Genomic DNA, 27,893 nt, shown 5'->3' with positions numbered 1-27,893 from the left:
GCCACTGTAGCTGCATACAATGTGAAACTAAAATGAGACTCTAGGGACATTCCTATCTAACACTTCCAGAAACCCCACTCCTAAAGTCTAGTAGCCCCATTATCTATCTTACCCACATGTTCAAAACATGTTTATGTAATTCCACTTGTGAAAAAAAAATGCAATTCTTGTGACACTGGAAGTTGAAACACATGAGAAGTGTGGCAGGAAATGTGATGCTCAGCGCTCATGTGTCAACACAAGAAGCATGTCATGAGCCGGGAACTTCCTCAGCAGCAGTGGTCATTCAGAAATGTAGTCACATCATGTGGTATTTCAAATATCACCGCGTGTTTATAGAGGCCCAGATCCAGGTTTCAGTCTGTTTCCCTTAAAAGATGTTGCAGAGTCATTTATAGGGAAGTATTCTGCACACAGTTTTCTTTATGTATACATTTCTTAACAATATAAACAAAGCCAGCAAATAAACAGGTTTTAAGAGTGTTGGAAAACCAGGCAAATTTAATTAACAATGGCGATCAAACATTTCTTATATGCTACATTTCTTGAATATTTTGATAGTTCATCCAGTGTTTATTTTGAAGTCATAAATCTTCCAAGAACCAATGGTTTCTCTTTCAGTTTTGCCAACAGAGTGACAGCTCATCTCATGACACGGATGATTCAGATGATGGCATGGGTTTGTTTAGAGGGAAACACTGTGGTCAAAGAATAACCAAACAGTGACTGCTGGAGATAGTCTTGACTGATATATCAACAAACACTTTACAAGAGATGAAAATAATTGCTGGGAGATTAAATAAATAATCAGTAGATGTGGGGAAAAAACAAGGTAAAATGCCTAATATTAGCTCTATTCTATATTCACTACATAAAAAATGGGATTGGAAATCTATATTAATGCTTGTCTAGCAATATGCCTGCAGCCCAATTAACTACTGAATATGCTGTGTAAACACACATTTTAATTTACAAAATAACAATAGTGTACAAGCCTACGTCTACAAAAATTTGAAGATGTGATGCGCTTCATTTTATGTTTTTAAAATCTTTGTTTTGGTATTCTTAAGCAAATCAGAATGTGTGTACGTGTGACAAAGAGGAAATGGGCCTATGGTTACCAGTGATGGGAGGAGTGAAGAGACATACAGCATTTTGTTCTCTGCCTCCTTGTGACATACCCAGTGCTTCCCACAAAGAAGACACCACAATGACTGGTGAGTATTTTCATCTTCAGAATAACAATCTTATATGGACTGATATTTAATTAATACATGTATTACTGCTGTATTACAGACAGCTTGACAATGTGTAGCCCTTAATACCGCCCTGAAATAGGTAATAGGTAAATGGGGACTTGCAATTTTATGGAAATTATAATATAATTTTTTTTTAATGTAGGCTGCTTCAATATTATTTTTAAAACAGTAAAAAATATGTATTGCATGATATGTTAACACTGTAACGAACATGATTAAATAGCTCATTAGCTGGTGTTTTGCCGATGTAGGGGAGACTGGGGTTGGTTCACACACTATTATCTGGTCCTTTAAAGGTCACAGAAACACAAAATTAACATCAAAATGCAATTAAAACATCTGAAAGTCACCAGTGTTTTCGGTGAGGGTAACAATTCAATTTTATAGCAGCTTATAGAAAGTAAAAAAAGTGATCTGTGGGGATATAAAATTGTGTTCGAGAGAAATATTGGAAAATGTGTTACTTTTATTTCATAGACGAAGCAATCAGATACATTTTGATATAAAAATTTGAAAACCTGATGAGTGATGGCTCACATGATTTCATCACAAATCTGGGTCAAAAGTGGGTGGGGTCGTTTGGCACACTGATTTTGGGGTTGGTTTGCACGTGAGCCAACCAACTGTAACAGTAAACTATTCTGAAAGATTGAAAGCAATGTTTATATTGTTAGTTAATTTTTATTGCTTTCAATGGTCTATGACAGAAGTAACTAGACATTCCTAGTAGTTGCTTTAAAATGTTGTTTGGTTGTAAAAATGGGCTGATATTCTACTAAATGTTTGTGTTTTCTGGTTTTTGTTTATATTAAATGTTCAAATTGTAGCTTTAGGTTGCTTCATTTTTTGTAACTATAGCATTTAAACATTGTGCTAATCAACCCCATGATGGGACTGATTGGCAACACGACTTTAATCATGAATCACCTAATTTTAAAAAGATTTATTTTATGTACATTTAAACATATTTGTAAGCATTTACTTCTGGTTTGAATATTTTAACATGAATTATGCCAGAGAAATATGGAAGAGAATGAAAAGTGTGCTAACCAACCCCGGTCTCCCCTACAGTGATGTTGTATGCTGCCTGTGGCCAGTCTGATCTGTTATAAAGTACATTAAGTATTTTAATTGGGCCTATGTTAACAGGCTTACTAAAACTGTATTTTGTTGCTGTCCCCAGATCCAACCACATCTTCTCTATTTATAGACTTTGGCTCGATTTATGAAGAGCTCAACTTTACTTATAATGACTCGGAGTTTATTATAAATCCTGAGACCCAACCCTGCAACCCCTTCTCTGCCCCTGATGGTGTGATGGTTGTCGTCAGCGTGTTTTATGTCATCATCTTTCTGTTGGCCATTCCTGGAAATCTGGTGGTGGGGCTGGTGATTTGCCTGAGCAAGCAGTCGCTGCCTCCCTCTGACCTCTACCTCCTCCACCTGGCGATTGCAGACCTCCTGCTGGCCATCACTCTCCCGTTCTGGGCCACGTCTGTGACAAAGGGTTGGGTGTTTGGAGACGCCATGTGCAAAATTGTCACCGTCCTCCAAGAGCTAAGCTTTTACTCAAGCATCCTCTTCCTGACGTGCATCAGTATGGACCGTTACATGGTGATTGTGAGAGCTATGGAGGCTCGCAGGGCTAACAGACAGTTAGTCAGCTGGGGAGTTTGTGCTACTGTCTGGGCTGTTGGAGTGCTTCTGTCTCTGCCAGGGCTTTTTAATTCTGCTTCCCAATCTCAAAACTCTAGTCAGATAGCATGTGCTGAACTGTACGATCCCGGCAGTGCTGACGTGTGGCGGCTGGCCACCAGGATTCTTCGCCACGCTTTGGGTTTTTTTATCCCCTTGGCCATCATGCTGCCCTGTTATGGAGTAACCATCCAGCGCCTCCTTCACATCCGTGGGGGGTTTCAGCGGCAACGAGCCATGAGGGTGATTGTCTGCGTGGTTGTCGCCTTCCTGCTTTGTTGGACTCCGTACCACATTGCAGTGATGGCAGATACATTCTTCAGGGCAAAGATAGTGCCGTACGGGTGCCCAGCAAGGATGGCAGTTGATCAGGCCATGTTTGCTACTCAGAGTCTGGGCCTGCTTCACAGCTGTGTCAACCCAGTGCTGTATGCCTTTGTTGGAGAGAAGTTTAGGAAGAATCTGTTGCAGAAATTGAGGAAGATGGGCATCCTGGAGAGAGCATCTGTGTCAAGAACCAGCAGGTCTTCAATGTCATCAGAAATCACATCTACAGTCATGTGAGACGACCAGAGAGACACTTTGAAATATTCACATAAATTAATCACATCAGTGTATTTACTGCACGATCTCATGTGCTGGACAACAGAGTACTAGTTTTGATACTTAACTGCATTTTTATTGCAACATTGTGGGACTTTTCAATATTTTTTTGGTCTTTTTTTTTTTTTTTTTTAACAAAATTTGCCAAGCGTGGCCTTGGACATTTAATCAAATTTGTAAATATTTTTTCATTCTTTTGTCTATTTTTTTTTATCATCATATTTAACTTGTTTTTGGCTTAAGCTCAGTATTAACCAGAGAAATGTTCTTTAAAGTTAAGCTGTAAACATTGTCGATGTTGTTCTGGTTACCCACTCAAATCTCCCTATTTCTTTAGTCATGTATAGTTAAGAGGAAACTGTGAAAAACATGTTTGTTAAGTTTCGATTTGAAGTGTCACTATATTTCAACACAGTAATACTACGTAACAACAATAAAACAAAGCATCCTGGGATGAACACTTTGAGATGCAGCTGAAAGCTCAGGAAAACAAGCTTAAATTGATTCTTTAGTTAAGACAGTGTAGATGATTTTTTTTTCTCTAAGTGAGTAGAGAGGGTGAGTCATCAAAAATGATTTTCTACATTATTCAAATTTCCAAATCAATATCACTGTCTTATGAGAGAGCATTTTACTCAAGGTTTTACTGCGCCAATTGCAGCAGCACCATAAAACTATCCTGTACAATGCTGTAAAACTCCATTTATGTTTTTATAGTAATGTATTCAATTTTTTGTAGGTAAGACTGTTTGAGTGTTATGTATATTTAGGTGAAGACAGCTGGTTTTTATTCACATGGCAAACAATTTGCAGTCTGTACAGTCGCAATCATCATTAAAGTTTTATATAAACATGTACACTGCTCTGTGTTTCTGATTAATATAACACCACTGAGTCACATCATACTTCACATAACCTTTTACATTTGACATACTGCTAGAAGATAAGACCGGTAGTGTTTTTTATGTTAACAGCCACAGCAGCCTTTTCAGAAATAGCAGAAGTTGTGATGACTGCAGCAGCAACACTACAGCAATCAGTGGAGGTCAAAGAGTCAAGCCTTTCTGCCTCCGCAAAGAAAAAACAGCCTTTTAAAAGAAGTCTGTTTACAAACTGATATTAGGCAAGTGCAGCTGACAGGCACCGCAGCTTATAAAAAGCAGAAGAAGAAAAATATTTTGCTTATTACCACATTAGGTTAGTCTTCACACAGTTTGATTCAGGATTAATGCATCATCAAAACCAAATCAGAGCAAACATAGTCAAGTTCATTCAACTAAGTTAATGAGCTCGCTGTGTGTGACATTACACCATGGTGAACATAATAAGATCAAACCTCTGTGTATGAGTATCATATGAGTATAATGTGTCAATATCCAGTTCTTACTCTTGTGATGAAAAATAACGTGAAGCTCAATCCTGAGATTATTCTGTAACTAGTTTTCTAATAATAACTATAGCAACTTCTGATCAACCCATATCAACTTCAGGCTTAAGATAACAATGTCTGGTTAGGTCCCACGCATTTTCCAGTCTAAGTATCCCCCCACCTTCTCAGTACAGCTACAGATGAGTTTAGTTTAGTTGGCTGTACTGTGTAATCATTTCTGTTTTTTTGTAAATATTTTACAAGATAAAACAACAACAACTTTTGAGTATAATCAACAGTCTCTTGTATTTTTTATAAACTAGTAAAATGTATTTCCATATTTCCAAAAAATATGTCTCCGTTTGGGTACTGTGTATAATGCATAGACTTTGTTGTTATAGCAACAAAGTCATCGAAAATCTGCACTTGGTCAGCGACTTCCAATATTAGACACCGAAGTAAAAAGCCATCCGTTTATGTCGGCATAAAACATGGCCGGTCACCGCTATTGTTTCACGACACCCGGTGGCATTAGGAAGAAACGCGGCAGGACAAAAATTAAAATTAAGGCAGCGAAAGTATGAGTAGGCTGGGGGGGATTGGTGGTGGATGGGTCTATCAACCACTGACTCTCACCAGGGAGGCCAGTGTTTGCTTCCTGTAAGACTGTAAAGCCTAAAACCCTGTTCTCTTTTTCTAAACCCAACCACGTGTGTAGGCAAACTCAACCACATGCGTTGGTTGTTGAAGGAAAAAAACGTCAATTTGCAGTGTTGTACCAATGTAGTGCATTTATTTTGAAAGCGCAGTATACAAACTGTTCATTTCCTGTGAAAATGGAAGTGTATTTTAAAAAACAGACAATGCATGTAACAGGCTGAAATTGACCCGGTGTCCCAGAACATCAGCAACCAACGCATCCAGAGTACCTTGCACATCATATCTCGGCCAAAAATTGATATGTGACGACGTCATGAGATTGTGTTGTTTATAAAGACATTTTGCTGGTAGAGGAATTCCAAATTTGAAATCTGAAAACCACTGACATTAATATAATATTTTCTATCAACACTACAACAACAGCTATAAGGGCCACTAGCTACTACCAGCCTACTACTACTAGCAATAATAATGCAGGAATACATCTCACATAGTGTTAGAACATAAACATTCTATAAAAGCCTTTAGTGCTTGCCTTAACAGGAAACAATGTACAACATACGTACATTAACTTATCATTACAAAATGCATTTTCAGTGTTGTTAAACTAACATTAATTAGGTTATGGTGCCTGGCTGGATTTTGTGTTTGAATCTGCTTGTGGCAATATTTTGATGATAGTAGAGTTATTTCTAGTTCCCTGCTTTTCTTCCAAGGTGACTTAAGTCTTATTTTACAACACTGAACTGCTTCATTCAGACATCAGTCTTCAACAGATGCAACTACTCTGCAATCTAGGATACTGGCTCAACTTTGTCAGCACATGTAGATACTTTAAATATCCATTGTAGGGTCACAGCTGCCGGCTGGCAATGTTAATGCAGTGATAATATTTTCATTTTTATGATATCTGACCACCTCAACAAAATCGGGAAGCCAACGTCAGCCTCTACATTTGACCTACAAATTAAAGATCTGTCCCATACCAACCACCCCCTTCCTCTGTGCCAAGTGTTGCACCATCTCACATGTTCTACTGACCTCAGGTTGGCTAAAAATGACAAGGGGGCGGGAGCCTCGCAGTGACTGGGCAGACGGATCACCATGCAGCTGTCATTGTACAGCTTGCTGGGCTCTGACTGTCATTTCCCCTGTCAGACTGGCTGGCAGAGGTAGGGGGACATCATGAGTGGGGTGGTTTAACTCATGGGACAAGGAAGGGGGGGGCAGTGTGCAACTTGCTGGACAGGACTTGATGCTTGCATTCAAATGGAAGAATAGATGTCAAGGCCACTGGGAATAAAGAGGAAACTCGTTGAAGATTCACCTTGTTCTGCGGAGGTAGTTACACATCGCTGGGAAATGGTTATACAAGGCTGAAAAGTCAGAACATCAGGAAAAGCAGGGCCGTCACTTCCAAGAGACAAGTCAAAGGAGCTGTTAATGCAACATGATCCAGTGGGTCTTGCCCTAAAAATACCTCTGGGCAGGAGAGAGGCAGCTATCTCTGTCTACCTAATTACCTGGTAATCAACTATTTCTTTTTCCTCTTTGGTCAACAACTCAGGATAGAGAGCAGCCATTTGAGCGGATTCATCCACTGCAGATATGTTTCTTAATATGAAACATATCTGTTCTTATCTTATGATTGGCTTTTCAAATGATAGAAACTTACAGATGATCTTTGAAAATGTGAGAACTTTGTAACCTGTAATTTGTATGTAAAGGCTGCTCATAGACTCTAACGCCCTCACTGGATTTTGGTTTAGAATACTAAGAGAGGGCCCAGTCAGTGTTGTAGGCACACAATCCACATACACAGTTACAGACTCCATAGTAGGATCTACCAAATCAGCTCAACCATGAGGAAAGCTGAGGTGCAAGTGACCCTGAAAAAAGGGCCAGATGAAGCAGCGGCACCTCCGAGCCCCATCATCCCCCCAAAACGGTCCAAAGCGAGTCCCGAGCAAGTTGTCCCGGACCCTCGAGGACCCTCTTATCCCACCCCATCTCCTCCTGTTTTTATACGCAAAATGAGGAACGCCGCTGTGGGGACAGGATGTGACATCCGTCTGAAGGTAACAGTGGCTGGAGACCCCCAGCCCTCTCTGTACTGGTACCACAATGAAGACCTCCTCAACATGGAGAACCAGGAGTACGGAGGGCTCTGGATTAGGGATTGCAAACCCAGTGATGCTGGCCTCTACACCTGCATCGCCAATAATCACGTGGGAGAGGCACGGAGCAGCGCTGTGCTGGCTGTCTTGGATCTGGGTGAAGGTAATACCACTGAGAACACTTACTACTTCACACACTGAAGTATTCAAGAACTCCTGAATACTAACATATATAACCATCTGATATCACATAATTCAGTCTTCTAATGCACGGTTACGTGTATTCAGTAATATTGCTGTCAAGCAGACAGTTTGGTTTTAACTACACGACTATTGATTGTAATAACTTCCATGAAAATTACCCAGCATGCCACAGTCATTCAAAAGGCCTAGCCTCCTGACAAGTAAGTAGAAGACATCATGTGGGCCTGACTGGCTTCCTTTTCTTTTTGCTGGAACATTAAATGATAACACTGACTGATATCTAAAGCAGGACTTGTACTACTACTTGTATATTCATCATAAATTAATTTAGGTTGTTAAGGGACTAAATGGTTTCTGTTATTATGTGGTACTTGGCCAGGCAGTGCAGATCACTGGCTTTATCTTTGAACTTCTGTTCATCAGTGATTTGACAATCAATTTTTATGTACGTTTTATGTAAGTCATACTTAAGATAATCAAATAGATTCATTTTTTTAATGCTGCCCCAAAAGACAGAAAAGGGAGGCAACAACATGTGAAAATATACATGGACACTTTTTTTTTTTAGATGTAAAGCCAAACACAAAAACTCTCTTTTGCTCTACAACATGTATATTCCCCTTGTCTCCTAGCTTTTGTCCTCTATAAATAACTGTTAAACTCATTAAGATATTTCTTTGCCACATATGTACAAAGCATACAGTAAGATTTACTGGAAAGTATTACATGCAATTTATGCAATTTATTTCCCAAGTCACATAAAGGTGCCCCAAAAACGTCTCCAAAACCATCTGGAAAGAGGCACAGAAGCAACAAGCACAGGGATAAACTGGTTCAGTTTCTTTTTTCAATAACTTGTGTCATATAAGGTGTAATTAATACACACATCATTACATGATGATAATAATTACTATGTACCAAACAAATTGAATTATTGCATTAGTTCAACTTTTATGCCGTTACAGATATTTATCCAAAATGAGTCATCCTACTATTGTGCAGACCACATGGTCCGGATGATTGTTGCACTAGATGCAACACTACATCTCTGAGAGATGTTTTTCTGAAGTGATGGAGGTTTATCGTTTTTAGATGCGGCCAAGGATCTTTTGTACATGTAGATGCGCTGTTAGGTCATGTGTATTTTCAAGATGTTAAAAGTTCATATTTCCATCATCAAAATGCTTTTTTGTGTTATGTTTTTGTATTAATAAGGAATTGTGGGTATCAGATTAGCATATGAAGAGAGAGCTGACTAGATGTCCACCATACACACAGAGACACTCAAAATGAATCATTCTTTATACACTCGCCTTTGATAAATTCAGCCAGAGCAAGTTTTCGAGTGTTTCACGGTCAGATTCCTCAATTTCTAGCCAGAATGCTCAGACGGCTCTTCCACTGTGATCAACACAACCTCTTGTCATGCATCTTGTGCTCTCTGGCACTGATCTAAATTCAGCTCACCTGAATGCTTTGACCACTTCAGCTGCTTTAAAAAATGATACCAATAGCTCCACACATATGCCCTTCATATATCAGTTCAAGTACTCTGTCATTGTTCCGCAGTGCTCAACGTGAGTGTGAAGCGGAAAGTCATTTTTCAATTTAAAACAGCCTTTTCCTGCTGAGAGGGTATACGTCCAGACTCATCACTGCTGAGTACAGTTCAATCAGTTTAACATGAGTACAGTTTTGGCAAATGACAGCATTCTCTGGTGATGTAGAATAGCTTACATAACAATCTCTGCTGACTTTAAGCAGTGAGATGCTTTGTGCAAGCTCAGTGCAAAAATTGGGTACTAAAAGAGTGGTGATGCCTGCAGACTGGACAACGTGATGACAAGGATTCCTTTTAGTGTGGGCAGCAAGATACCACAGTGTATTATATTTCCTTTACTGTATAAATATTGGATGTTTGGATATAGTCCACTAAAAAGATGCACCGATGTGGGCACATGGGAATTAATGACAGGGCTTTGCTGCCTGGCCTGAAGACATCTTCATTTTGTGATTGTTGGAAAAGTAATTGAGCTTTCCCCTCTCCAGTTCCACAGTTTACAACTTAGTGTAAATTAGTAGGACTGACTTTGTTATGAGTATAACTGATGCAAAACAACAGATTAGAAAACGGGAAGAAGCCTACAATATAAATACAGTAATCATACCTTTCCTTCAGTGAATAGTCATTTCCTAAACTTTATTTAGTCCCTAAAGCTGGGATAGGCAGAAAAAAGAAAAAAAAACTGTAGGATGTAAAAATACACCCTCCTGCTACAGCTCTCCCCTCTGTCTTAAGCTCCGCCCACCAGATGACCACAAGCATGTGCACGTGCTTGATACAGTAACCCAGTCTTTCTCATACATTGATTTAATTAATCTTATTTCACTGTAGAGTTGTATACATCACATCCTTGCCCCACTCTCTGTTTGTCAGACTACAAATGAGACAAAAATTAGTTAGCCAGCCATCCCACAGTCCCTCGCCCTGCTCCCCACCGCTATGGACTGCTTTGCTAGGAGGACAGCGGACAGCAGCTCTAAAGACAGGCCTTTGGTTGGCGGCTGTAGTGGTTTGAATTCGACCAGCACAAACCCCCAAGCGCCATGTGTCAAGGGGCTGCTGGCCAGCAGCAGCGTCAGGTCTAAGCTGTGTGATGGCAGCAACAGAAAGTTTGATGAGTCAGCATGTGATGATTCAGTTTGCTAGCCCATAGAGCTAGCACACTAGAGACTTCTGCCAGTCTGCTTAAAACTATTTACTTCCTGTTTAGCACTCTGCTAAACCGAATGGGGATAAAAGTCTTTAATCTTATGGGTCTTCTAGACTTTCCAAATGTTATCAGACCAAATAGATTACATGCTGATAGTGAGTTTTTCCGCAGGGGTTGTGATGCTCAAAAAAATGTATCCACTGATTTACAGATGTCTCCTTCTGAATGTATGTCCATGGGGAAAAAGTCTTTTTGGGCCCAGTGGCATCACGTGACTGGTCCAGGAGTTGTAATTCCACTGTTTGGCCACTCCGTAAATTGGCTTCAAAGCCAGATGCACTTCCTGGAGGCCTGGGGGAGAGAGGTGGAGGATACATCGTGATTCCAGGCTCTAGCCATGAGCCTGTAGCACTGTTTAGCAGAAGGCTAGACAATTAGCAACATTTTCTAGCTACCACTGAATTAGGCTTTCACCAAAGGGGATGAGCACTGGTTAGCAGAAGGCTAAACAGTTAGCAACATTTTCTCACTACCACTGAATCAGGCTTTCACTGACTGGACGAAACATCTGCATTTGTAGCCCTCTTTCAGAAATGAACTGTGATTGGCCAAAGTCTTCTGTCACAGGCTAGATTTTCTAAAGCCCATAAACAGAGCCAAGAGGAGTGACAGAGCGCTCTCTCAGTCGACTTGAATTGCAATATGGTGAAAAGTTATTAAGGGATTTTTGCTCACTTAAGCCAAAATGAAACTGCCTACCCCAGCTTTAATCCCAACTTCATATATTTAATGGCACAATTAATTCACTGTTTTCAGTTTTCACAGTTCACACACTTTTAATGTGTCACCTTTATTACAAGCATCACCCAAGGGGAGTCACTATATTTAGAAATACAGTTAAATAGAGAAGTAAGCTATTTCACAACACCCTTGTGATACTGAATGATAGCAGTAATCATGCTTGCACAGCTCACTAAAGACATTACCAAAAAGCAGTCACCTAGATTCCCGTAATTTTGTTTCATGTAAGATCAGTCTGTCAGTTTTGCAACTGAGCTGGACAAGAACATCATTAGCATTAACAGGCAATGAGGTTTACACAGGCAGTAATCCTTATGCTCCTGGATCTGTTTTGTGTTGTGGTACACCCAAAATGATCTTAAGCTAGATAGATTGTGTGACTGTGATGCAGAGACTGAATATCAGGCACAGTAGTGGCTCTACAGTATTCAGTAGTCAAAAATCCTATCAGCTTTCCTCAAACGAGGCTTGAAAAGATCTTGGTTGAGAAGTTTTACTTTGGCTCTCCATTTTAACCTTCAGTTGGATTCAGCTCTGTGCTGCTTTGCCATGTGCGTAGTCTACAGCTGTCCCATCACTCAGCGGTACTGCCTGAACCCTTTCTCTCTCTCTCCCTCTTTGAAAATGTCTCTCTGTACCGCCCCCCTCATCCACCAACTCTCCCTAGTTATTTATACAGTGGAATGTGCCAGGCCTTAGATTTTTGTGATGTTAGCAGGCCAACGTCTCTCCTGTTACACAGGAAGACATCACTGCTAATTTTAGCCCGGCCCTGTATGACTTTTTTCCCTCCCTCTACTGATCAGGGAAAGGGCCAATTATGAATCCACAACATCTACTAAATACGCAGAAGCATTAAGGTGTCTGCTGTGTGTTGTGATGCACATATTACTGAATAATATCTCTATCCTCTTCTAAATTTAGCATTTAATTGTGCGTTATTCTGTCAAATGTGTTTTCATAAACAGCACAATTGAGTAACTGAATGTAAAAATAATAAAAGCAAAACAATAGATAAATAATAAAGATGATAATTATGCATACATGTTTAAATCTAGCTCTAATTTGGCCACTTGGGGGCAGTGAAACAAGTTGTAAACACTATACTGAAATATTATCATCCTTGAAGGCGAAAGCATTAGCAAATAGTTGCCCATTTACACGGATACAGAGCAACATTAGCATTCACTCGGGGATATGTTTCCCACTCACCTCTATTTTTGGTTCCCTAACAACTCCTGAGAAAAATATCTGGCACTTTAGCAGGTAAACGCTGCACTATGCTCACCTGTTAGCTGCTAAATTTGTCTGACATTTGTTGCTAGGCAGTTAGTGAACAGTGAGTTCATCTGCTTTTTCTTTGAAAACTGCCGCTTGCTGCAGCTGAAAACGATACAAGCAAGTATGATACAAGCAGATAGGGAACCGAAACTGTAAAGTTGCGGCCCTAAAACCAAAACAATGACCTGAAAAATAGAGCTTAGGGGAAATGCACGGTTGGGTGAGAAATAAATGTAGGTTCATTCCTTCAAGTGATGCCTTGATCACTATACATTCTGTACATTCACATTAAAATATTGATTATTACAGCTTCAAACATGCATTAACAAATTCTTTGCCACTTGGTGGCAGTGGAAACAAGCTGTAAGCTGATAGTAGCACCTTTTGAGCTGATATAATGAACTTGTTAGCAAACGGTGCATATTTACACAAGCAGTTGCTATAAAGGAACATGAACTTTTGTGTTTTCTGGAAGTTGAAAAGGCCGGTGAAACTGAAGTAAACAGGGAGCTGCAGGCTCTTAAACCAAAATACTGAGCTCAAAGATGCTTAAAGCTGCATAGAGCTGAGAAGAGCTGCAGATACTGGTGATCCTCTGGGTGGTTAATAATAGCTCAGCAAATAACTGATAGCGATTTTATTTAAAAAGGTTAAATTGCTTCTTCAAAGCTTGCAGAGGAATATAGTGTTTGAAGAGGCCTAATACTAGGAACTTAAGACGTCACCGCTGAGCATGACCATGGCCCCTTTCCAATGTGTTTGGACAGTGTCCTCACCATGTTGTCTTTCTCCCGGACCATTAATGTGAGGGAACAGGTGGAGCTGCAGTTACACTGTGGAAATCCCCTACATCGCCCTGTTGCTTTTATAGGCCAATATGATAGTAGATCAAGAAATGAAACTTGTTTAAAGGACAAGAAATCCCAAATGGTAATTATAGAGTTTATTAGAGCCATTCAAAGACTTGCAGTAGTGGACTGTTTTGTCATAATCACAGCAACTGTAATGTGGATTTTCATATGAGGGGCCTTTGTTTCCCATGCTCATATTCAGTAACCTCTCTAGGATCAGTAGCCATCTTGCAGTGTGGATTAAGTAAAGTTTATGATCTCATACAACACCATTATGACTGATAGATGTGGTATTTTGTTGTAACTATTTGCACTTACTATGTTGAATTGGGTGTTAACACTCAGTCATGTTGCATTAAGTCAAACCTTCGCAGTCAGTATAGTCAGCGCTGACAAAACTACATTGAAAATTTTACAATCTCTTCATTACCTCGCATTTAGCAAAACGTCTGTGCAGGAAATTGCAGAATATGCAGTTTGCCAATCAGCTACACAAAATCCCTTGATTGCTTTCTGTGATTTAAACCTGGTGTTTTATTTTCAGTAGAGCACAGTTAAATACCAAAAAACAGATTTTGGATTTACAGTACATGCAAAATAGTAGCAGTCACATACAGTAAAGAAAAACAAAGGATATTAACTGTACATGTATCACAGTGAAAAAACCAAGTGAAACTAACTGTTTAGTTTTATTGGAGTTCACTGGAAAATTATTATTCTTAAGGTTAGCTTTAATTAAAACTATCATAGTTTACTTAAGTTGGAAATATCGCAATATAGCATTACATCATTACATATTTTTGGCCACTGGAATAAAAAAAAGAAGAAAAACAATGCACCACCAGGAAACAAAATGCCCCAGTGCTTTTCCAACATGAGTTTAAATGTTAATTAACAAATTAAACACAGTTTTTGGTAATGTAGAATCACGAGACTTTCCAAAGCTGCGCTCTTCTTTAATAACGGCTCTGTGCAATTTCCTCCCATGTTTGTTGCTTCATGTTTGCTGTTATTTTCAGCATTATTTTCAGTTCTGTCTTTTTTTATTGAATTCCTCTAGAAGTATGATTTTGTCTTCCCCCAACCAATTTTGTTTTCCTGCCATTTTTTTTTACTACCAGGCCAACTTTGTGAGACGATAGTTAGGTGCAGCAGGTAGGCTAGGCTATCACAAGCACACGTTCAAGCAAGGAAATGGTTTCCATGGAAACAGTAGAGTTTTACTGCTGTAAAATCTCTTTCAGTACAGTAAATGTCTTTCCTTCACTAAAGAAACCTTTTAAGAGATTCTGTGCAACACCCTGAAGTAATTTCCTCAGCTAAGGAAAAACTAAACCCTAAGTGTCATGCTTAAGGAGCAAACTTAAGGTGCTTTGTTCAGACATAAGTCAATTTAAACACGACAAAAAAAGAACAGATTGGTTTTGGCTCTAGATTGAAGAAAATTGCTGAAACAAGGTAACGTATACTGTAGTAGTATGAAATTGTGTCATGCCCTCTATAACACATTACCACGCTCTAAAGTGGTTATGGCATGACAGAAAGTATTTTCAGGGAAATTAATTTGCAGGCCGTGAAATGAAAACAAAACTAAAACCAAAGCTATAAGGGGCTAAACTGAAAGGGACCGAGGACTTTTGTAATAATTCTCCGTGGTTTCATCATTACAAGCAACTTCTGTCACATCACATGTCGTCATTTTATCTGTTGATCTGTTTGTCAGTGTAACAACACTGTAGCAATATTTAGCATTTTAGCATCAGTAAGTCATTCTAACACTGGATGTGTGATGATAACCACAAAACAACTTAGAGTAAGAGCTGGCAGGCTCTTCTTTCATTGTGTGACCCCAGCAGTTTTGGAACATTGTGCAATATCACTTTAATATAACACATTACTCAGACAAACTAATACCTGTACAGTCACAGTACGAGCACAGTCATTCTGCGACAGTATAATATCCCAGCACATAGCCTGTGCCAAAGCCTGCTTCAGCTTACACTAAAACACTGTGTTATTTTTGTCACAAGACTGAGGATCATGTCTGATTTCCACTTTGTTAAATTAATGTTGAATTCATAAATGGAGAAACTAAAAAAAAAAAAAAACATTGAAAAGGTCCACGTACAGTAAAGTGCAGCTGCCAAGGAAACAAAGACACTCTCTATGACCTGATGTTATATAATCAACAAACCATGTAATTAAGCCTGTAGGTATCCACAATTATTAAAGTACATTTTGTGACCTCAGCCTCTGGTGATTTATTCTGAGCTATTATTGATGTATCAGGCTGTAAAGTTAGTGCCTTTTTTTAGCCTTGGTTTATTTAAAAATGTGAATATTCGTAAGTGTGTGAGCAAACTCTCAGCGCGCCCACTGTGCTCTTTTGTCCTGAGCACCGTGTGCTGCTATGTGAATTGAAATGTCATTTCTAAGTGTAGCTATTTCTGTGTACTGAGTTATACTCGGTGGTGAAATGAAATGTGTAAGCAGTAATGCCTTTTCCTTTCCCTCAGGGGAAACAATTCTTGGATACTGAGTCATTCAAAATGTACCATGTGATGGCAACGTTACAGCATATTCAAGAATTATTATACCAAACATGAGCAGCTGCTGATTTTGTTATGTTCACAGAACAATAGCTGTGTTATCTTTTATGTGTGGACAGCAATTAAATCCATCATAGCCTTTGGAAATAGGATGGCTTTGTGTAGTCAGTCTAAGCAGCCAGTACCACATTCACTGTGAGAGCTAACAGTGTTCCAGCAATGCAGAGGAGTGAGGAGCTCCCTTTAGCTGTTGCAGTGATTCTCCCCTTCTCTGCCGACAACACAACATCAGCTCGTTACACCGGTTGAAGAATAAGACACAGACACATGGGGAGGAAGGAAAAAATGAAAAATGTCAACCAATGCTGTAGAACACTGATCTCAAGAGGGCTGGATCACTCCCACTGGTTTTTCTGCCTATCGGTGTGCACTGCCTGTGGGGTGGAACACAGCGGGGGAAGATGCTTACACTGTCGCTGGCTATTGTGTGGACAGGGGGGCTCCCTCAGAGTGGATGATATGCATTCAACAGACATTTCCACCTGCGGATGGAGATCTATGCTCTGTGCTTTTTCAGAAACGGATTCTCTTAGAGGAAGTGCTGACACTCTGAGGTGCAACTTGTTATATAATGGATTAAAGTGCCTTCTTTCCATTTTTCTTTGCATTTAAGAAGCTTTTACCTGCATGTTAGCAGCCTTACAGTATATAACAAGTTGGATCTTTTACATCTAAGTCAGATATTAATAGCTGATGTCTTCATAGAAAATTTTCCTGATTCAGGCGTGTAGTAATGGCTCGGAACCCCCAGTGTATCTCGGGGAATACCCTGCTGCTGAATGTAAGCCAAGGCAAAAAATACCTGTCGAGGACATACCAACAGTGGCCATGAAAAAAAAATCCAGACCAAAGAAAAAATCAGGCAAGTGCTATTCCATGTTATCTTTGTCAATCATACGTCTATTTATTATACTGATTTGACCATTTACTGTATGTAGAACATACAGGACTGTAAAATACTCCATGTGATAGGTTGACAGAAGCATTGTATTAACATTGCTGCTCTGGCCACACAATGTTTTTGTTAACTGACGGTGTCGGTTGCAATGATAACGATTAAAGGAGATGAAGCTGCTCTGTACACTCTTAATCGAATGAGAGACAATGATGTGACCAGTGTTATTGTGGAATATAATCACATTGGCCAGCATCAGAACTCTGATCAAAAAGGCACTGCTTTGAAGTAACTTACAAGAATTGCAAGTTTCATTAAAATGCTGATATGCTGTGATGTTTCCCAGACTGGTGTTGCTTGAGCTCCTGTATTGTTAGATACACATATTGTGAAACTATAACAATATCCTAAACTGGAAACATTTTCTAACCCAAATGTTACAGTGTGATTTTAAAGGGACAGTTCCCCCCCAAAATGAAAACTACATATTTTCTCTCTTACCTGTAATGCAGTTTATGAGTCTGGATTGATCTGGTGTGAGTTGCAGAGTGTTGGAGATATCAGCTGTAGAGATGTCTGCCTTCTCTCCAATATAATGGAACTAGATGGCACTCGGCTTGTGGTGCTCAAAGTGCCAAAGAAAAAAAATTGAAAAACTCAACGGCAATGCCTTTTTCCAGAAATCATGACCTGGTTACTCAAGATAATCCACAGACATTGTTGTGAGCAGTTTCATGTGGGAACTATTATAAAACTTTGTGTCTCAATTATTATTGTAATAATCCAAGGTGTGAGGATCGTTTTAACAGGATAAAGTGGTGTTCTGTCTGTATGCCATATGCTGTAATCCCTCAGTGCCGTAACTCTCTCCCTCTCAGATGCGCTTTCTGTCGGAGCTAGATCAAATGAATGATTCATAATTGATATATTATCTGAAGCCTAATTTTCATACAACTAATATTCATACTGGTTTAAATAAAAAAAAAAAACTATTGTATTTCCTGGTCTTTGCCGAGCAGCAATTTCGTGTGAAAGGAATTAAAGGCCTGCCCGACATAGACACCTGTCCCAAATATAGGCCTCTTGAGTTCAATGATGATGCGATTCAATGAATGAGCAAATATTAGCCTGGGCTATTAATTGAAGTTTTATGGTATTATCTGTCTACTGAACTGCACCTGCCAGCCATATCATCATGCAGAAGGAAGCGCACATCTACTCATGGACTAGAGGCTCGTCTTCATGACAGCATGAGATGTAAACATTAATGTAAATATTAATGTTGCTATGACCCGATGTTGTCTTGCCATTGTTATTGCTGAAGCTGCTGTGTCATGAATATGCTTCATTTATAATTGTGGGGTTTTTTTATATAATAGTGTCTTTTAGTAGAGAAATTATTCTCTGTTTCCTCTGAAGGGACTACAGATGAAAATTAGCTTATAGCTAACTCTGGTGCAGCTAAATAGCTGTGTGCTGTCCCTGTTGAATAAATAAATAAATAAATAAATAAATAAATAAATAAATAAATAAAATAAATAAATGTCATCCTTCTTAGCTGAGCAGTAATGTTAGGTAGCTCAGCGGTGCTAGGTAAGCTAGCAGTAGATGCTCGCTTCCTTCTGCATGATGATACGGTTGGCCGGTATAGTTTGTTAAAGAAAATATAGTTCCTTCATGAAACTGCTCACAACAAGGGCTGTGGATTATCTTGAGTAACCGGGTCATGATTTCTGGAAAGAGACATTGCAGTTTTTCAATGTATTTTGGTGCTATTTTGGAGCACCACAAGCTGAGTGCCATCTAGCTCCATTATACTGGTGAGAAGGCAGACATCTCCATGACTGATATCTTCACCAGAGTTGGGTTAGGGTTACTTTAAAAGTAATCAAAGTACTTTACTGTGTTACTTTTTTTTAAAGTAACCAGTTACTTTACTGCGTTACTCCCTGAGTAAAGTAACTCAAGTATTTTTAAAGTACTTTTGAGTATTCTACATTTCCTATTGGGCAATAGAGTGCCGAAGTCACGCCCCTTCCTGTAGAGCTCGTGGGACCTTAGATCGGAAAAAATATGAATGGCAGTGAATGGGGAGAGCAATATTATCTTTTGTTCCCGTTTGAGTTGCGACATGAAATCTATTAGTCTATTAGTATTATGTTAATGAACTTAAAACATAAATTTTAAGGTCAGGAAAGTCATATTTTGTGGTAAAACTGTTGAGATATAAGCTTTTTAATTAGAAAGACTCAAGAGTACACAGGAGGAGGTCGCGTATGTGACGTCATAGCTTTCGCTCGCTTCCTTTAGCTTGGCCTCCCCGCTGAAATTCCACTGTTTTATGATTAATTGATTTATGATTGAAGATGTCTGTGTATTTTGTGCCAGGCTGCAGTCACTCCAAGCTGCTGGAAGCGAGCTAAGGCTATGACGTCACATACGCGACCGCCTCCTGTGTAGTTCTTCTAATTACCTTTTTTTTCAAAAGCTTATATCTCAACAGTTTTACCACAAAGTATGACTTTCTTGACCTTAAAATTTATGATTTAAATTCATTAACAACATATTTGGATTTCATGTCACAACTCAAACGGGAACAAAAGATAATATTTCTCTCCCCATTCACTGCCATTCATATTTTTTCCCAATCTAAGGTCCCATGAGCTTCACCGGAAGGGGCGTGACTTCGGCACTCTATGGACCACAGGGCGCTTAGCCTACATTTTTTGTCTCCAAAATTAAAGTTATGGACCACTTGCCCTTCACTGAGATCCAATTCTCCCATCACAGCCGTCACTTTGACCAGTAGAAACACAGAGCGATCTGCTGCCGTAGACAACTGTATGACAACAACACCCCAGCATTTTAATATTTCCTCTAGGGATGTTACCACACAGAGTAAAAGGGGAAATGATGGTGTGAAACAGCAGAGGCACTTTGTCAACCCGCTGAGTTAACGTTACTGTCATTAGCATCAAGCTAGCAAACAATGGTACATCCTCACGGTCGGACATAAAGTAATAACATTAACAAATAGCAGCGGGGCTTTTACTCACCACAACTGCAGAGGCTCCCAGCTTCATTTGAAACAAACTACATTATAGACGGTACTTCAAATGTAGGTCCTGCCATCTGCTGACGCTTTTAGGTGACTACAACAACATGTCGGCTGGCACATGAACAGACACACAGTGACTCAAATAATAGTAAAAGTAATAAAAATAGGACAAGAATAACCCGATGACATCACACACGTCGTGAAAGACGACCAGGGATAATTGGTGAGTACCATCGTGTAGTGTGTCATGTCTGTCGGCCAAGTCACGACACGATTTTATGACTCCACAATCCTGTAATGTGACATAGTGACTTTCAGAACAGGCAGAAAAGTCGTGTAGCACGTACCAGGCATAATGCAAGTCCTGGGTCTGAAATATGTCTGTCAGCGAGTCCTGCTCCACCTATTTAGACTCCACCGTAGACAACGGCAGCATTTCTCCGACCACGTAGCGAGCCACAAGCTCCGTGGCTTCTTTCAGACTGATAGGTTTAAGGTTATCTCCGTTATTAGAACCCAACGACAGCTGTTGCTGTTTTGGAGCTGAAGGACCAGCGCTCTAAAAGTAACGGAAGTAACTGATGTCTTGTTTGAAAATGTACTTAGTACTCTAATGCGTTACTTTGTAACTCTGTTCACCACTCAGCAACCCACACCAAAACAATCTAGATTGATAAATAGCACTACAGGTAAGAGGAAGAATATGTATTTTTGATTTGGGGCGTGAACTGAAATTAGCAGAATTGAAAAATAGAATTAAGAATTAATTTCTTTTCTCCTTTTAAAAATGTCACAACAACAAAGAGGGCAAAACTTCCATTGAGGTAGTGCTCAACAAAATATAAATCTTTTGGAGGATGTAACTTGAGCTATGTGGTTTTCTGCAGGGTTGCAGTGACAGGTTTATGAACCACACTTTTCTTAGTCTACAGTGGGATATATACAAAAATACCCCATGCAGTCACTCACTGCCAGTGTACCCCTGTCAAGCCATACCAATTAAGCTCTGTGATGTCTAATCATTTCCTTTGCTGGAACTTGCGTACTACTCAAGACCAATAAGCCTCCCTTCAAAGTAATTGAAAGTTTTTTCTCCTTACATTTGATAACCTCTCTAATTTACAAATGTAGCACACACATGAACTTGTCCACCAGACTTTGGCATCCACCCTTTTCAACCAAAGTTTCTCAAAAGAAGTTCATCATTCACAGTCAAGTTCACGATTATTAGGAAGGAGATGAGGTTTGTCTGATGGCAAATTTTGACAGTCAATCAAATTCCAGGAGCTCTTAAAGGTACCCCTGTGCATACCATCAGTGTCCCACAAAAACATATTGTTTGTATCCTTGAGGCTCAACAAATGGGTCGAATGCATTTTCTTCCTTGTTAATATTTGCAAAGTCATTTTTTGATATTTTGAAACCACTGATTTATCCATGTTTGCTAGCGTGGAATCTCCTTCTTCCTTGCTGTTTTTTGGTGCATTGCTGTTTTATTTGTTCATTAACACCATCAACTGCCAATCTGTTAAATAGTGTTACACCACTACACTATATACCACAGTATACTACATATTCATCTATATAGTTGGCTGTTTTTTAAACTTGGTATATTAGAAATTGTAAATATATAACTGTTTTATACTAAATGGAAATATTTGCGCCTTCAGACATCAGTGAAACTGCACCAAAGTCATTTGAGTACATTGGCAGGGAAACAGGAATGTCTGTACCAAATTTTATGGCAATCCATTTCATTTAGATAAGTGAAAACTTTGACATGGCACTAGATGAAAAGTCATGGACCCCCAAAGTCAGTTCACCTCTGGGGAACACGTGTCTTTACAAATCTGCATGACAGTCCATCCAGCAGTTGCTGAGATATTTCAGTTTGTACCAAAGTGGTGTGCTGACTGATGTTGCCTTTCCTCGAGCCACACCACCAGCATGGCTTAAAACTAGTGTACCTTTAATTAGATGCTCTGGTGTATACATAGTCATAGTAAATTTGGCACTTTCATGCAGCATGTGCAGAACTGACTAAATTATAGCTTGTAAAATATCATAGTGGCTGCAGCATTGTGCTATATTTTTCTCTAAAATCTAGAATCTAATTTCTTTTAAAATTGGTTGTAGAATATTTGGCTCTTCATACAATCTGTCTGTTTTATTTTTTATTTTTAACAGAGCTCTAACCTATTATAAGATTAGCACTCTAATCAATAGATATTTTATTACTTTTCTAGAACTGATTTCTGTAATGTACATTTGTGTCATTTTTTGGTCAACACTGCACTGATGCTTATAAAGGCTGTGTGGAATGAGATTATAATATTTCATAAACTGTGTGTAGACTCTGGTGGTATATATATATATATATATATATATATATACATACATATATAAAAACATTAAATATGTACCTGCTTCATTAGAGTATCAGGTGCTAAGGGAAATTTTGGCATTGCATTTATAGTGTCCAGGTGAGATTTTTTTCTGCAATATAGCCATATGTCTTAAATATTGCATGAACGTGCAACTTGTTATGTAGAATTAAATGCTTTTAATAACATCATGATCTTGACACACGTTACATAATAACCACTTATATAGTTAAGTGGTTTTGCTTTTTTACTAGAAAAATAAGTAGTTAAATTATTTTCTATAAAACAGAATGGTAGATTTTGTCTTTCCACTGAATTTGTGTGAGTATTTGCAGTATTTCTCTACTGTCTTCAATATGGCCAACATTATCCTATTGTCTTCTCTTACTGCAAGGGAACAACAGATAGCCACTGCTTTTTTTTTTTAAGTAATTCCACCTACTGTGAAGCAAACACCTCATGAGAGCTGCTGGGATGCCAATGACTCAATAGTGCTTTCTATTTTGAGTTCTACCAATGACTGAATTTTCTCTCAGTCTGAGGAAAATAGTCATATCTTTCAGTGGTACAGTTGGAACAATTTTTTAGGTTTAAAAGGGGGAAAATGGAAAGAATGATTTTCTCTTGAAAATAATGATATCCCTCTTTATTTTACTCCCACTTAATATATTCCTTTTCTTGGTAATAACTTGCAGTTGTTGGTGAGATAATTATGACTGATAGAGACTCAGCAGCTATTCAGCTGCAGCAAATTTAGTTCATTTAGCTTAGTTGTGCTAATGACACCCCAAGGGGGACAACTTTTTAAGTCAAATGACAGTCATAATCAAATAGAGATGAGGTCCAATGCAAACTGCAAAACTCGTAGTTAAAGAAGGTTAATGTGATCTTTGAATTGGAGATTTCAAATACATATTATGATATTTTAAACTAGCATACCTGTGTTTTTTTCACAGCTGGGATTCTGGTCTAAAAATATTGCACAATTGAAATGTCACCTTCAACATTCACTTGCCTTTCACCAAACACCATTAAAGAGTAGGCTAAACTGAATAGGATAATGTAGTCTATTGGTTCCTATAGTAACAGTGTGCTCTCTCCTCTGCCACTATGGAAACATTGTTTTCCACTTGTGCCGAAAGATCAAAATTTGTTTAATATTTCATTTTGTAAATGTTTTTTTACTATGTTTATTTATTTATTTATTTTCAGATTCCGAAACAACAGAGGATGAAGGTGACCAATTTGAGACCAAAGAAGATAGTGGGGATGTTGAGGACCAGGCTGTGCATACAGGTATCCACCATGCATGTTTCCAGCTTGCAGTCATACCTGGAGACATTTTTAGATTTTCTTGTATTTCTGTTTTACACATTTCCATCAGTGTTGCAATATTATAACACTTACAGACACTGATGAGAATTCTGAGATGTTACAAAAGAAACAGGCAACTTACTGACAGTGGAGTAAGCTAAAAAAAAAAAACAACAACACTGACATATTATTACCTTATAACGTTGTTATGGTGACAGTATTAGCAGCAATGTTTGCATTTGTTTGTGGCATTTGTGTCTATGTGATCAATAAAATATAAGTGTAAAATACTGGCCCTTTAGCTGCTAATTGCTCCACTGTATCCACCAGCTAAGTTTGTGTGTCTCTGCTTGGTGCTGAGCAGGGAGAATGATGTTGGTTAAACAGGGCTTTTTCTGCTGCCTGCTTTGGCTGTAAACAAGGCTGATGATAGCTGTTTGTATTCTCGCAAACCAAAACAAAGCGCTCAAAGGCACCAAGATCCTCTTTAGAGCTGAGGAACACTATGTTCACTACAGTGACCCCTTTATAATTTGACATTTGATCCAATGTTTAGAAAAGTGGAGCTTTACATTTACCTCGTTTCATGATCAATGAAGACTGCTTACCTTTACCATATGTCATATCTCCTTCTTACATGAGATGCAGTGATGGACAAATGTGCAGAAGATGACAGTAGAACACATGGACATGAGGATCACTCTAATACAACCAGGCAAGGCAAAGAAACATGCAAATGACCACTCAATTTTTAAAACAAGAAAGTAGTCTGCTGATTGTATTATTTAGTCCCTCCAGGATTTCGCAGGCAATTTTTGGGATTGATGCAGCCTGAAATGTCTGATAATACAGCAGCTTTTCTAAAAAATTGTTACGCATGTTGCGGTGTTTATAGATGGGTTTTTTGCAATAACATAGCCAAGAGGGGTTGGGGGGGCAGAAAAGGTTGTGATGCTGATGGCCACCAATTGACTGTTGCTGCTGTTCAATGCAGTGCTGAAGGGCCGTCTCCATGAGCTGCTCTCTTCCTGCACTCTCTGCCTGGTTAGCATGAGCTAACACAGCACAACGTGATTGTCCCTATTCTTCATATTTTGCTGCTTGGGCAGAAGCCCCACAACACTAGTTAACATCTGACACGGAGCCGATGGTCTCACACCGACATCAAAACAGCTTGACTCTGTCATTAAACCGTTAAGTAACATTGCTGTGTGATGCTTACAGTTAGCCCCATCACTGTGTGTGTATCTCTGTCCCAGGCACAGAGCAGCCGTTCCGCAGCAGCTGCCTCATGATAAACGTACATATAGAGAGAGGCACTGAGTGAACCAGTATGCTTTCCCATTTTAAATAATCAAATTAGTGGTAAAGTTGTGGTGATTGGAAAGGTTGGCAAGGTTGCACAGAATTCATGGGGATTGGCTGACTTTGCGTTAATTGTTGCGTACGCAACATTGCAACATCCTGGAGGGACTGATTATTGGACACACATTCCATACTGAAATACAATACTGATTCCAACAGATTTTGCTTCAAATCCCCTATTTCAGGAGTCAGTCAGAGAATTTTTCAAGAGAATCTCCCCCAGAGGCCCTCCCACCCCCATCCCCAAGACTCATCAAACGTCCTTCGACCTCTCCAAAACCAAGTCGCTCTGGTTCAACTACACCTCTCAGCTTGCGGAAGAAAACTGTTGTGCCAACTGACTACCAAGACACAGTACCTGGGGAGTTTGAAGAAAAGGTTAAGCAGCCAAAATCTGTGTCCCAAAGTAACACCCAGGATTCCCGACCACAGACTCCACTGAGCGAGTACTCCCGGAAAGAATTTACTTTCAGACCATCTCCAAAGCTTACCAGAGCAAGCTCAAAGGTATTTGAAAAGGTCCGTGGCTTAGAAGAGCGGAGACGAAGCCTTGATATTCCTGAGGGTTCCATCTCGGGAGGTTCCTGGGCAGGGTTCAATCGTGCTGGATCTGTAGATTCAGATGATGGAGGAAGCCGGTTGGGCATCTCTAGAGAAAGTTCAAGGGAAGATTTAAGGGAGGCTTTGAAAGAGGATGCTGCTGAACGGCGATCTATGTTTAGACAGAGAGCTGCTTCCCTGGAGGACAAACCTCGCTACTCCCAAAAAGTTCAAGACATTGAAAACAAGTTCACTGAGGAGCTCCAGCGCATTAAGAAGCTTGTCGGTAAACCTCATATGAAGAAGTCATTTTCAACTGAACAGCTCACTCTAAAGGGCAAGCAGCGCCAGCCTTTCAGGAAAATTGAACCTATCCCTCCTCAGGTCCTTCAAAAGCTCCAAGAAAGGGAACGAGCCCAGTGGGCAAAGGAACAGAGAGAAAAGGATCTTTGTCAGCAACCAATGCAGCAACAACAGCAAACACAGCAACAACAGCATATGTCCCAACCCCAAAGGACAGCAAGCACTGGTTCAACAACTGTAACAATCAGTCGATTTGGAGAAATTGCGGGCACCCCAGAGTCCATGCAGTTATCTGACTTACCGGGACAACGATCAGTGAGAGAATTAAGTAGAGTCAGTCCAGTGACGGAAATTATTCAGAGATCACCATCACCAGCGTTTTATCATCAACAAAGAGAAGAGTCGCCAAGCAGGAATGCTGCTGAGATGACATTACGCAAGGTTGAACGAAGGCCACCAAGTCCGCTTGTACAAAGGGTATCTCGAATGCCAGAATCCCCGCACATTCAAGATTCTCTTGTGCAAACGTCACAAAAGGATGAGACTTCAGGGAGAAAGACACCAATAGAGGTATCATTAAGAAAAATTGAAACTAGACCTGAAAGTCCACTGGTACAAAAAAGGGCTGCTATTGTGCAAGATCTTCCTTATCAGCCTCCTTCAAAACCCCCAAGGATGTCACCAGTCTCTCCAACAGAGGAGAGAATGGAAGTGGATCTACCTAAACCAGCCTTAAAGATAAGAATCCCTGCGATTGTTGTTGAAGATATAAAAATGGAAGTGGATGTTCCTGTAAAAACGAGTGAGCCTCAGCCGATTACTGCTAGTGCCAAAGAGGGACGACAGCTGAAGACCAAAGGAAAGAACCGTCGCCCTCGACCCATGTCTCCAGAGTTAGGTTAGCTCTGTTGTGCTTCTTTCATTTAACATTCTGTAGTGTGAAGTTCCAATCTGCTTGCTTTTTGTGTTTAATCAACCAATTATTCAGTCTTTACTAGAGGGGCATTTCCTCAAATTTGATCATGGGGGAAATGACTTTAGGCTTGTCTTTTGTTAAACTGTGCAGATTCTTCAGATGATTCTTATGTGTCTGCTGAAGAAGACCCATTGGAGGCACCTGTATTCGAGTTTCCACTGCAGGACACAGTAGCATCCGCTGGTGCAGATGTGCTACTAAAATGTATCATTGCTGGCACCCCCACTCCTGAAGGTAACATGTTGTACTTTGTATTTTAACTGCAAAAACCTCACAGATCATTTTCAATTGTTCAAACAATCAGTACACAGATAGCGTAATTTGTCTTCTCTGTTTCTCTGATGAAGTTTCCTGGACAAGGGACAACACTGATATCACTGGCATTGCTAACTACACAGTCAAAGTGGAGGGTGAACGACATACTCTGCTCATCAAATCAGCTAGAATAGGTGATGGTGGAAAATACTGTGTAACTGCTGTTAATCAGGTGGGCAAAGCGTCCAGCAGTGCCACCCTCACAGTCAAAGCAGGTATGTTTGACTTTGGGGATACCAGATTAAATTCAAGTGGGTATATTTACTGTAGTACTGTTCTGTGGTGGTTAACTCTGCAAAACTTGAAACCTAATGTTAAATTATTTGATTGGCTTTATGTTGTTGAGGAAGTGCTATTAATTGCTTGTTTCATCAAAATGACTGAAATGGCTCAGTTGCTGATTTTAAACTAGAGCAGCTCAAGTAGATAAAAGATCATGCACATAAACATGAAAAGCATCATGATGCTGTGACCAACATGACAGACATATTTATTTATTTATTTATTTATTTATTGTTATCCAGACATGCTGTATTTTTCCCCATTTAACTGGGAAATTAGTTAATATGTTATTGTTATG

The 27,893-nt window shown here is 39.5% G+C and overlaps 2 protein-coding genes across 4 annotated transcripts in view; both read left to right on the top strand.

Moving 5' to 3' along the window:
- Nucleotides 1–1,193: 1,193 nt before the first annotated feature.
- On the top strand, nucleotides 1,194–4,377 carry LOC125899702 (C-X-C chemokine receptor type 2-like). The gene is made up of 2 exons (XM_049594178.1): nucleotides 1,194–1,217; nucleotides 2,443–4,377. The coding sequence occupies exons 1-2, from the start codon at nucleotides 1,211–1,213 to the stop codon at nucleotides 3,516–3,518; spliced, it is 1,083 nt and encodes a 360-aa protein (XP_049450135.1). The 5' UTR covers nucleotides 1,194–1,210; the 3' UTR covers nucleotides 3,519–4,377.
- A 2,358-nt stretch (nucleotides 4,378–6,735) lies between these two features.
- Nucleotides 6,736–27,893, top strand: part of spegb (striated muscle enriched protein kinase b) — a 48,810-nt gene continuing 27,652 nt past the window's right edge. Inside the window, exons 1-6 of one of the 3 annotated variants that reach the window (XM_049594016.1) lie at nucleotides 6,736–7,866; nucleotides 23,713–23,796; nucleotides 24,463–24,529; nucleotides 25,365–26,920; nucleotides 27,089–27,232; nucleotides 27,346–27,528. In XM_049594016.1, coding sequence (XP_049449973.1) covers nucleotides 7,449–7,866; nucleotides 23,713–23,796; nucleotides 24,463–24,529; nucleotides 25,365–26,920; nucleotides 27,089–27,232; nucleotides 27,346–27,528 — 2,452 coding nt within the window. In that variant the 5' untranslated portion in view covers nucleotides 6,736–7,448. Of the gene's footprint in view, nucleotides 7,867–23,712; nucleotides 23,797–24,456; nucleotides 24,530–25,364; nucleotides 26,921–27,088; nucleotides 27,233–27,345; nucleotides 27,529–27,893 lie in introns of all 3 variants that reach the window. The other 2 variants (XM_049594015.1, XM_049594017.1) reach the window with 2 other exon arrangements.

Source organism: Epinephelus fuscoguttatus, linkage group LG13, assembly GCF_011397635.1.
Source record: "Epinephelus fuscoguttatus linkage group LG13, E.fuscoguttatus.final_Chr_v1".
NCBI lineage: Eukaryota > Metazoa > Chordata > Actinopteri > Perciformes > Serranidae > Epinephelus > Epinephelus fuscoguttatus.
Note: the sequence above shows the minus strand (reverse complement) of the source record. Positions and strands in the feature narration are given on the sequence as shown.